The sequence below is a fragment of the Rhinoraja longicauda genome, chromosome 1, assembly GCF_053455715.1.
Source record: "Rhinoraja longicauda isolate Sanriku21f chromosome 1, sRhiLon1.1, whole genome shotgun sequence".
In the NCBI taxonomy this organism is placed as follows: Eukaryota; Metazoa; Chordata; class Chondrichthyes; order Rajiformes; family Arhynchobatidae; genus Rhinoraja; species Rhinoraja longicauda.
In genome coordinates this window covers 81,681,259-81,694,130 of record NC_135953.1, presented here as the reverse complement: position 1 = coordinate 81,694,130, position 12,872 = coordinate 81,681,259, and the positions used below count along the sequence as shown (strand labels likewise).

General features: G+C 41.9%; 1 protein-coding gene across 1 annotated transcript in view; it reads left to right on the top strand.

Moving 5' to 3' along the window:
- The window catches only part of c1qtnf7 (C1q and TNF related 7), a 42,782-nt gene extending 30,706 nt beyond the window's left edge, over positions 1-12,076 (top strand). The window contains exon 3 of the mRNA XM_078411000.1: positions 10,971-12,076. Within this exon, the coding sequence (XP_078267126.1) occupies positions 10,971-11,599 (629 nt within the window). The 3' untranslated portion in view covers positions 11,600-12,076. The remainder of the gene's footprint in view (positions 1-10,970) is intronic.
- The last annotated feature ends 796 nt before the right edge of the window (positions 12,077-12,872 follow it).

The window sequence follows — 12,872 nt, the reverse complement described above, 5'->3', positions numbered from 1 at the left end:
TTTTATTGGGTTTCCCATTGTGCCAGCCCATCAGTTGCATCAGGCTATCTTTTTAGCAATCATCACTTCATGATGATACATCCAAATATCTGTAAACTTTGAAGAAATAAATGGAAAAATCCATTCATTTATATCACCTCTTGCAACATCAGACATTTCAAACTTTACAATTGATGTACTTTTGAAATGTACTCTCTGTTGTAACATAAGAAAAGTGGCAGCCAATTTACATCCAGAAATATTTTCAGACACGTGTTCAATGCACAAAATTTATTTTGTAGCAGTATATCAAGATTATAACATTATGCTCCCTTATGTCTTTGATCAATATTCTTCGCTTTGCATTACTTTTTGCTACTAATTCTCTCCGTTCCTTTCTGGTTATTGCTCCAATTCATCTTCTGTCTTTTATCAATAATGATTTCTTTGTGTCATTTTTTCATCTCACTGGCTATCTGAATATGTGCCTCTAACCTTCCATTTGGCTGTTTCACTTTGTCTATCTCTCTCCCTGAACATGGTCATCTCATGTCCCTGTCTGTCCCTCTCACTGTTTTCACCTTTTCACTGTTTTCACTGTTTACACCTGTTCTCTGTCTCTCTCCCTGATATTTGTTCAATATTCCACTCTGACCCCTTTCCCGATGTTCTCCCCATGTCCCTCTGTGTCTCTCCCTTGTGTAGATAGAAGTGATTGCATATGCTATAAACTGAAGTTAAAAAAACAGATTGCTGGAGGAACTTAGCAGATCAGCAAATCAGTCCCAATGCAAGATCTCAACCCCTCCACCTCCATTGATGCTGCCTGATCCATTGAGTTTCTCTAGTAGTTTACTTTTTACTCTCTCCCTGGTGTTCTCACTGTGTTCCGCTCATTTCCTCCCTTGTTCTTTTCTCACCATATCCCTCCCCTTTATGTTTGCCCAATCCTTCCCTTTCCTCTCTCCCTTCCCTTTCCTCTCTGTCTATCCTTCAGCAGTCTGCTCATAAATATTTATTTAGCCTGCAGTAAGTTGCTTATCCATTTCTTTTGTTCATTCTACACTTTGTCTGCACTTGATTATTTTCTTTCCTTTGATGGGAATGCTTCTAACTTGCACATATTTAATTCACTTATCATAAATGTATCTCAAGCTGGAACCAATAAGCATAATAGGAAGAGGAAACAGGCCATCGTCTTAACTTTCAAAATCTGTTCTGTAAATAATCCTTTGGGTGCATCTGGGAAGCATGTAATGCTTCCCATAAAGCATAAACTAACTGAGCTTTTGGAGATTTTGAGTACGAGAGCCATAGGTTTCTATTACCTACAGTGTGAGGAATGCCCTGAATGACCCAGCATTATTGTTCCAATGTTCTGACCTTTAGACTTTGGAGATGCATTGCGGAAACAGGACCTTTGGTCCACCAAGTCCGCACCAACCAGCGACCCCCATACACTAGCCCTCTCCTATACACACTAGGGACAATTTTCAATTTTTACTGAAGCCAATTAACCTACAATCCTGTATATCTTTGGAGTGCAGGGGGAAACCGGAGCACCCGAAGAAAACCCACATGGTCGCAGGACAAACATACAAACTCCATACAGATAGCACCCGTAGTCAGGATCGAACCTAGATCTCTGACATTGTAAGGCAGCAACTATACTGTTGCACCACTGCGCCACCCCATCTCTCACTGCCTCACCTGACTATCTCCCCCAGAGTGGAGATAATCTCTTCACCTCCATTAGGTCCCTCCAGCTTTTCCCACATTAGCCCCACCTCCAAAGTTACACACTGAAGGGGATACTGTATGTTTCTCTGTTAGTCTGCTGTCTAAATTATCTTTTGAACCTTGGTATCATTCTGGTGAATCTGCACAACATGCATTCCTGGAAGTGCCATGTCTACAACTGGATACATTGCTGCAGATGCAGTTTATTAAGATCATTCTCCCAGAGCTCAAAGGGAATTACACTGGCTGTTGCAAAGCAGTTCCCACAGGCAGCATGTTCGTTGTACACTGAAACCCTCCAGGTCTACAGTCAGGCATTCCTGGCGGGGGGTTACCAGGTAAATCTCCAAGGGTGTGAGGTTGCCTTTGAATGTCTACACTTCACATGCAAATGCCTTTTCTCGTGAGTGAATGAATGAATGAATGAATGATTAATACTTAATTATCACATGTGACGTATCACAGTGAAATTCTTTGTTTTGCGTACCATGCACAAAGTATGCAAAGAGTCATAGAAACATAGAAATATAGAAAAATAGGGGCAGGAGTAGGCCATTCGGCCCTTTGAGCCAGCACCACCATCACTATGTTCCAGGGCACATATACCTCCTCCCTCTCTCCCCATTCACCCTCTCTTACACACACACCCCTCTTAATCTCACACACACTCCCTCTCTCCCCTTCACCCTCTCTTACACACATGCTCTACTTTCCCTACGCCTCCTCACTCTTGCACACCTCCATTCCTCTATCTCACCATCTTTAACCCATATGCCCTCCTCCCTCTCTCCTCTTCACCCTCTCTTATACACACACTCCTCTCTCTCTACGCCCCTCACTTATACACACCCACCCATCTCTCTCCATCTTTAGCCCATTTACCCCCTCTCTCCATTTTTAGCCCATTTACCCCCCTCCTTCTCTCCCCCTTCACCCTCTCTTACACACGCTCCTCTCTCTCACGCACACATACCCTTTCTCTTAAACACCCATCCCTCTCTCTCTCTCCATCTTTAGCCCATTTCTCTCCCCTTCACCCTCTCTTCGACACCCACCCCAATTATTCTCACACACCCTCCCTCTCTCCCCCTTCACCCTCTCTTACACATTCCCACACATACCCTTTCTCTAAAACACAGCCATCCCTCTCTCTTTCCATCTTTCACCCATTTACCACCTCTTTCTCTCTCGCCGAGGATGGGCGGTCCAGGTTGGGTCTTTCTACCGGAGACCCATGGGATCGTTGAGGATGCAGGTCAGGTAGCAACTGATGATCCAGGCCCAGTCTATCTGCTCCTCCATGGAGTGAGGGTAAACCCCCTTCAGAAAGCGGAAGTTGAGGACTTTATCCGTGTGGCTCCTCACACTCAGAACTTCCCTTGACAGCTCCTCGTATGGCTCTCCTTCCAGGAGGAAGTTCGGCAGCCTCGGTCCCTCTCCCCCTCCTCCCTCTTCGTCCTCCTCTTCCACCAGCACGCCCCTCTCGTTGCTCCTGGCCCTCCGTCCGAACTCAAGGCTGGAGGTGAAGTCCATGTAGCCAGTGGGAGAGGCCACAAGGTAGCCACGGCAGATGTAGTAGGCACGGTAGGGCTGGCTGGCACCCAGTTGTGGCCACTCTTGGGTCTGCCCCTTGAAGAAGAGATTGGTGCACTCGAGGAAGGTGAGGGTCACGCCTCGGTGCAGCACTGCCCCCTTGGGCTGCACACCACCGAGATCTGCAACGAGCAAGGGTGTGACTGTTTACATAGGAAAATAAAATGGGACATGACTTTACATGGAAAGAAACTATGGGACATGACTGTCTACATTGGAAAAAACTATGGAGCCATGGCTTTATATAGAAAAGTACAATGGGGCGTGATTGTTGACATAGGAAAACACAATGCGATGTAACTGTTTACATAGGAAAACACAATGGGGTGTGAGTGTCTACACAGGAAAAACCAATGGGCGTGACTGTTTACATAGGAAAACACAATGGGACATGACTGTTTACACAGGGAAACACAATGGGGTGTGACTGACAACATAGGAAAAAAATGGGTGTGACTTTACATCGGAAACAATGGGACGTGACTGTTTACATAAGAAAATACAATGGGACGACTGTTTACAAAAGAAAACAATAGGGGAAATTGTGTAGCTGTTTACATAGGAAAATACAACGGGGCATGACTGCTTTGGAAAACAAGGTAGAAAGATAGAAAATAAGTGCAATAAGTTCCAATGGAACGGTGAAAGTTTACATAGAAAGACAATGGGGCGTGACTGTTTACATAGGAAGACACAATGGGAAGTGACTATACCTAATGGGTTGTTTATTCACAAAATGCTGGAGTAACTCAGCAGGTCAGGCAGCATCTCAGGAGAGAAAGAATGGGCGACGTTTCGGGTCGAGACCCTTCTTCAGACTGATGTCAGGGGGGTGGACAAAGGAAGGATATAGGTGGAGACAGGAAGATAGAGGGAGATCTGGGAAGGAGGAGGGGAAGAGAGGGACAGAGGAACTATCTAAAGTTGGAGAAGTCAATGTTCATACCACTGGGCTGCAAGCTGCCCAGGCGAAATATGAGGTGCTGTTCCTCCAATTTCCGGTGGGCCTCACTGTGGCACTGGAGGAGGCCCATGACAGAATGGTAGGACTGGGAATGGGAGGGGGACCATGACAGAAAGGTCAGACTGGGAATGGGAGGGGGACCATGACAGAAATGGGTTGTGACGGTTTACATAGGAAACTCAATGGGGCTTGACTGTTTATAGGAAAACACAATAGGGTGTGACTCTATATGGGGAAAAACAATGTTTACGTAGGAAGATAATTGGATGTGGCTGTTTACGTAGGAAAAGGGTGGTGACTGTTTACAGGAAAACAAAATGGGGCGTGGCGTTTACATAGAAAAACATGATGGGATGTGACTGATTACATAAGAAAACACAATTGGGGAAATTGTCACGCACATAGGAAAACACAATGGGGCATGACATTTACATAGAAAAATATAGAGTGCATGAGTGAGAGAGAGAGAGTGTGAGAGAGAGAGAGTGCGTGTGTGAAAGAGAGAGTGCGTGTGTAAGAGAGGGAGAGTGTGTATGTGAGAGAGTGAGAGTGCGTGTGAGTGCGTGTGTGAGAGAGAGAGTGCGTGTGTGAGAGAGAGAGAGAGAGTGTGTATGTGAGAGACTGAGAGTGCGTGTGAGTGCGTGTGTGAGAGTGCGTGTGAGTGCGTGTGTGAGAGTGCGTGTGAGTGCGTGTGTGAGAGAGAATCAGAGAGACCAAAGGAGAGAAAGGAGTGTGTGTGTGTGTGTGTGTTTGAGAGAGCAAGAAAGAGGAGGAGAAACACATAAACATAACACATAAGCAGCTCACACTCTGCCTTGCACAGCTCCAAAGAAACAGTGGACTGCGCCTGAAAATGAGCTTATCCTATTTCTGTTTACAATTTTGGTCTCAGCATCCATTTGGAAACACAGTTCTTATCCTGTGGCAGGATATTGCATATAAGTCCGGAATGTCTGAAATTTGCTACAAAATGTATTTCCTGATGAGTGGTACCTTCCTTAAATAACAAGAGCCCCTGCACTGAATATGTTTTCCTTGAAAAAAAGATGCCATGAAAATCATTATCATGTCAAAAGATCAGGGGTCATGTATCCAAAAAGGTGCTTCAATGCACAGAAATGCCCGGCTCTTGGAAAAGCCATTTTATGCTGCGCTTCACTGTTTATCTGGAGCTAGGGAAGGCAAAGGAACATCATTTCTGACCCTTTGTGTTCTAACTCACTACACTTTGCAGAAAACTCTCACCCACATTGGCTCTGCCTTTTGAAGGACCACATGAGCTCATGTCTAAACTCTTCATCCTCTTTGGGTAATGAGCAGTGGAGTGCTTTTCAACTCCACGCCTTCCAGATGTTCAGCCCAGGCAGGGCTCTGCAAGGGATTTCCCCGCACTGCTGACAGCTCTATCCAGCTGATGACAAATATCATATGTGTTTGTTTTTGTTGAAATCTGCATTAAAGTCAGCACGTAATCCTTTATCGAACAAGATCAAGCATTGTCGTTCTATTTTATTCAGTAAAGCTGGGGGAAGTTAAACAGAAACATTCAAATTTGTCTTATTCATATCTGATTGCATTCAGGCCAACAGACGTTGCTGAACTTACCTTTAATACAACTTGCACTTTATGACATCTTATGTTAATAGCATTTTAAAATAAAATATATACATTATGTTTCCTGGCCACATTTTGACAGATTTTCTCTGAAACTGAGGCTCATGGAATTGAAATATTTGAGTTCCCCACTCTTTTTGCAGGACAGGCAAAGGGTATAAAATTTACCATTTTGTATGTGTCATGATTGAATAATCTATCTTTCAATGGGACATAGGCATTGTGTTCAGTAGGCTTGTGGGTGGTTCTGTCTGTCAAAGGGATGCTGCTCTAAACCCTCAGAAATGTAATTGTAAACTGGACGTGTGAGATAATACACTTTGGGAGGTCAAATGTAAGAGGAAAAAATATAATAAATTACAGAATCCTTAGACACACTGAGGTACAGAGGCTAGGCACAAAGTGCTGGAGTAACTCAGTGGGCCAGGCAGCATCCCTGGAGGAAAAGGATAGGTGATGTTCTGGGTCAGGACCTTCTTCAGACCTGAAACGTCACCTATCCTTTTGATCCAGAGTTGCAGCCTGACAAGCTGAATTACTCCAGCACATTGTGTCTTTGGTATAACCAGCATCTGCTGTTCTTTGTTTCTACATTGAGGTATGGCGGCTTCTTGGTGTGCAAGTGTAAAACTCCCTGAAGGTGGTAAAGAAGGCAGCCACAGCATTAGGTCCAAGATTGGGTATCCTGTGGTGAGTTGTATCTTTCCTGACTCCTCAAGCTTTTCCACCAAGGCACAAGTTGAAAGACACTGGAAAACATTCCACTTGGCTGGATGAGGTTTGGCAGCATCCAAGTCAAAGCAGCCCATCTGATTGGCAGCCCATCCACCACACAAAGTATTTACTCTCTCCACCATTAGCACATCTTGACAATATGGTGCACCATCTACATTATGCACCGCAGAACTCACCTGGACTACATCAACGGCATCTCCAAACCCTGCCACCTCCACCACAGCCAGCACAAAGGAACATAACTACCTCAAAACGCAAAGTGCTGGACGAGCTCAACTAGTTCAGGCAGCATCTGTGGAGGAAATGGACCAATGCCATTTCTGGTTGGGATCCTTCTTCAGACTGGAAACTTCTCAGACACATAATCAACTCTTGGTTTCTCTCCAAGTCATACAGCATCCTCGATAATATGTTGCTTTCATTCCGAGTTGTTGGCTCTGAATCATGGAACTTCCCTCTCAATACACTGGGAACACTATCCCCAAAAGGGCTGCAGAATGTTGTGAAGGTGGCTCATCACCACCTTCTCAACAATAGTTAGGGACGGGAAGCAAATGCTGATCTTCCCACCACGACATCTTCTTGTGATTGAAACAGTATCAGAGAAAATCATTATAACTTTCCCAGTTAATCAGAGTAATGAGGCTCAGATTCCTGGAACGAAAGTATAATTTGGAAAGGAAAAGCAAGACATAAAACATGTATTTACATAACACCATTCACATCCTCACTACATTCAAATCCAAATGATTTAATAAGGTTTATTTAAGTAGATAGAACACAGGACACAAAGAAGACATATGGTTTTCTCTGCAACACCGCACACATTCATTCACCTTTAACATCTTCTCAAATATAATTTATTTCCTATAATTTCAAGACCTTACGAGGTTTCACACTCCCACATACTTTCCATCGTCATGATGAAGGTCTGCAAAGTGAAGGCACAATCTTTATCTTCAAAGACAGCAATATCTGTTAATTTTCCTCCAAAGGTTTGCCAAGTCCTTTAAAGCATTTCTTAAAACCTACCTCTTTAACCAACCTTTTTATGCATCTGTCCTAATATTTCCTTGTGCTTGATGTGAATCTTAATTTAATAATTTCCCTGTGAAGTGCCTTGGACAGTTTGCTACGCTAAATATGCTGAAAACAACAACAACTTTCTGCTGTTCATATCATATCATATCATATCATATATATACAGCGCGGAAACAGGCCTTTTCGGCCCACCAAGTCCGCGCCGCCCAGCGATCCCCGCACATTAACACTATCCTACACACACACCAGGGACAATTTTTTACATTTACCCAGTCAAATTAACCTACATACCTGTACGTCTTTGGAGTGTGGGAGGAAACCGAAGATCTCGGAGAAAACCCACGCAGGTCACGGGGAGAACATACAAACTCCTTACAGTACAGCACCCGTAGTCAGGATCGAACCTGAGTCTCCGGCGCTGCATTCGCTGTAAAGCAGCAACTCTACCGCTGCGCTACCGTGCCGCCGTGTTCGATTTAAGTCTCTACCACAAGTACACTATCCACCAACTGTGTTTTTTCATATTACTTGATTTTGCAATAATTATTGGTTGAATATGTCTTCCTTCATACCTGAAGACAAATTCTTACCTGAAGCCAATCTTCTACCTGAAGACAGTCTTCTACCTGAAGACAAATTCCTCATCAGAAGTTTGGAATGTCCATCCCTAGGCTGCCAACACACAATGTAGTTCACATTTCACAAAAATGTTCTTGAGCCCTAACAATTGATGTTACTTCCACAAGTTTGTGGCGGATAATCAGTTGCTGATTAATCCCAACTATTTAAGAGTTGTTTTTGTTATCTTTAATAATTTCTTTGTTTTGGTTATGCTGAATCGTGGCCTTGTTTCTTTGACTATAGCTATTCCAAAAGCTCCATAAATGTTTGATGCATTCAATAAAATAAATTTGGAAATGGCAGCATGACCGATGTGAAGATAGCCTCAGGGAACTTTGGCTAACAAGTCCAGGGAAGCATGTGAAGGGTAACTTCTAATTTTGCATCGGGGGGGGCAACATTTTTAATATTACTGGTGAGGTAAATTCCCAGGCAGTTATGGTGGTGCAGCAAGTAAAGTTGCTGCCTCACAACTCCTGAGACCCTGGTTAAATGCTGATCTCCCGTACTGTCTGTAATTGTATTTTTTAGGTACTTTAATGCATCCAAAAAGTAATTTTTATGAGCTACAGAAAACAATTGTCATGAATAATTCCTTTGCAATTTGCATTAAGCATTATTTAGTCTATATTTTTTTGAAGCTGGGAATCTCATGATGCACATTGTTAGTTAGACCCGTTGAAACTTGTTTGAAGCTTGATCTGGAGAGCACTGGTTACAGCAAAGTCCATGATGCCAGACTACACCCTTGTTGTAGTGCTGAAGACCTGTGCATCAAACTAGTCGTACATCCAGCCATGTTGTTCCAGTGCAGTTGCAGCATTACCTGATAATCTGGATCACTGAAAAAAAAAAAATTTAAACTGCAGATGCTGGAAATCTGAAATAAAAAGAGAAAATATTGGAAATATTTAACACCTCAGGCAGTATCTGACAGTGTCCTTGAACTGAAACATTGAGAATTATTATGGAGGATATGTTCAGTTCAGTTTAGTTTACTGTCAAGTGTACCGAGGTACAGTGAAAAGCTTTTAAACCAGTCAGCAGAAAGACAATACATGATTACAATACACTGTTAATGGATTGATTGTAATCATGTATTGTCTTTCTGCTGATTGGTTAGCATGCAACAAAAAAGCTTTTGTTTTTTGGTACACTTGACAAACTAAACAGAACTCCACATATCCTCCACAATAATTCTCAACACCGGTGCCCCCTACCATACTCTACCATACTCCCTGTATACTTACGACTGTGCAGTCAAACTCTGCTGTAACTCAGTTTGCAGATAGCACCTCTGTGATGGGCCAGATTTTGAACAATAACGAGAACAGAAAGGAAATAGAGAGCTTAGTAACATTGTGTCAGGACAACAATCTCTCCCTCAAAAGTCAGTAAGATGAAGGAGCTCGTTATCAACCTCAGGAAACATAGTGGAACACATGCCCCAATCTACATCTTTGGTACCAAAGTGGAAACGGTTGAGAGCTTCAAGTTCCTTGGCGTAATTAATAACCCCCTGGACCAACCACATTGAAGCTACAGACTAAAAAGCACACCAATGTCTCTGCTTCCTCAGGAGACTGGGGGAAATTGGCATGTCTCCAATGATACAAATGCTGAACTATCCATTAATTTGTCAGCTTAGAATGTGTATTCTTTCAAGATAACCAATGCAAGGGAATAGATTATATTTTGCATTTCCAGCAGCAGTGCACAATTGCCTCATGGACCATTTGCTGCTTTGCTTCACTCAATAAACATTAATCAAATAATTCACAGCAATCCACAATATTTGTCAGAGAGGACAGAGGGGGGAAAAGTGCCCACTTAATGTAGAATCAAACCAAAATCTTCTTTTAAGGAAAATTAGCCATAAATGTGAGACCACAGCAGGCAGGATGGAGTAGCAGTAGAGCTACAGCCTTACAGTGCCAGAGACTCGGGTTTGATCCTGACTTCGGTTGCCGTCTGTACGGAGTTTGTATGTTCTTCCTATGACCTGTGTGGGTTTTCTCCGAGATCTTCAATTTCCTCCCACACTACAAAGATGTACAGGTTTGTAGGTTAATTGGCTTGGTATATTTATAAATTGTCCCTAATGTGTGTAGGATAGTGTTAGTGTCGGTAAGGACTCGGTGGTCGGTGGGCGGGGGGGCGGAGGGGGTGGGGGGGTCGGGGGGTCGGGGGGTCGGGGGGGGAGGTGTTTCTCTCTCCAGAAGTGCTCCTTGGTCTGCTGCATTGTCCCTGCATTTTCTGGTTTTAAGATTCCTGTATCTGGAGTAATTTTCAATTACTTAAGAGTTAATGTAAGCTTATGTTTGTATCTTGGCCCAATAGAATATGATAAACAAGGATATATTTGTTGAAGACATATTCATAATCCAATAAGATAATTTGTGCCAATGATCATGTTTTACTCCCTGCTTGAAGGAGCTCTCAATATATTACAGATGGGAAATCAACTGAACTTCATTGGAAATCATTCCAGTATATAAACCTGCTATGGTAACAGATTAAATAACATTTTTTTTCCCCATGAATATCCATGGGAATAAATAAAAAAGAAAATTAAGATAAATTCCTTTTTACCCTAGTTGGTGTATGGGATTTTTCACACATTTGGTGATCAATTCCATCAAGTGTGAATAAACTAAAATGTCATCACTCTGATTTATTCCAGGGATAAGGGGAAAAATTGGAAGTGACGGAGACATGGGTGATAAAGGAGATAAAGGACCAGCTGGTAAAGCCGGAATTGAAGGACTGAGTGGCTTGAAGGGGAAAAATGGACCAACAGGATCTTCAGGACCAAGAGGAAATAAAGGACAGAAAGGAGACCCTGGACCACCTGGTTTTTGTAAATGTGGGAGTTTGGTGCTCAAATCTGCCTTTTCTGTTGGCATAACCACCAGTTACCCAACAGAGAGAACACCCATTATATTCAATAAAATCCTTTTAAATGAGGGCGGCCATTACATCCCTTCCACTGGAAAGTTTATATGTGCCTTTCCAGGGATTTATTACTTCTCTTATGACATTACCTTGGCTAATAAGCATCTTGCACTTGCACTGGTGCACAATGGAGAATATCGCATAAAAACCTTTGATGCCAATACTGGGAATCATGACGTATCTTCAGGATCTACTGTTATGTACCTGAAGCCTGAAGATGAAGTGTGGCTGGAGATCTTTGAGTATGAACAAAATGGTCTGTTTTCTGATCCTAACTGGACTGACAGTTTATTTTCTGGATTCTTGCTTTACGCTGATATGGACTATCTGGATGCGTTGGCAGAAGATGAACTATAGCACAAAAAAAATTGGATATTTTTGTTTGATTTCCAAGTCTTTTTGTCAAGATATCCGTTAAATATTTAATGGTAAAATCTAGGCCTGTTTGAATTATATGAAATTGTTCTGACTGACTGTTCAATCTTGGAATTAAGATGTAATTTGAGTTCCAAATATTGCCCGATTTTAGGATTAGTTTTAATCTGTCTTCATTTACTAGTAGATTTAATTAGAAGTGACATATTTGGGATCAAACTTGATAATAACACTTTACCTATTCAGATCAAAACCACAGAATATATTAGCATAGAACTGCTTAGTATTTAAAGTAAATTATGTTATATTTTATGCAACCCAGAATTTTATAAAACAATACCACAGAAATGTTGGCAACTTGGCTTTCTATATAATGTGTCTAATATAAGTGATGCTAATGAATTAGAACAGCTCAGATCTATCTAAAGACAACGTGAACACCCCTGATGTGATGGTTACAATCCAGAATTTAAAATATCATTCCATGGAAACTACATTTTACATATGTTGATTGTTATTATTTGAATCAGTTGTTATTATGATTTAAGGACCGCATTAAAAAATAATTGGAGCAGCAAATTTAATTGCAGCCGGTTTGGCAAAATCTCTAATGATTGAAGTTGCAAACATTTCATTTGCTTTACTTTAAATATAAAACCATGTCATTAACTTAATTTTTCCCAACAGATCCATACCATGACTTGTCTTATCGTCATTGTTAATTTGATAATAGAACAGCTTTTTTTGGAAGTAAGTTATGTTATATTTTTTGCGAATCTGTGTTTTATAAAACAACACCACAGAAAAGTTGGCAACTGTGTTTTCAATCTAATGTACATAATAATAATTATTTTATTCACAAAATGCTGGAGTAACTCAGCAGGTCAGGCAGCATCTCGGGAGAGAAGGAATGGGTGACGTTTCGGGTCGAGACTCTTCTTCAGACTGATGTTAGGGGGGCGGGACAAAGGAAGGATATAATAATAATTATTGTTCTGTTCATAACGCCAAAGGCAAAGGCACAAAGGTTTAACTTTGTTTTTCTGCAAACATGAAGGAGTACAACATTCTTTATGACAGCAGATGTCTTTGATAATTAAATACACTTTTTTTTTGACTAGAGTGATCCAGCACTGTTATCTGAAATGTTCATGGTGATCATTGTGCATTGTTGTCTTTTACCTAATCTAGCTTGGTAAAAGGAAACAGTGCACAAGAATGTCCTCATTCTTTAGGGAAGGTGGGGTCCCCTCTT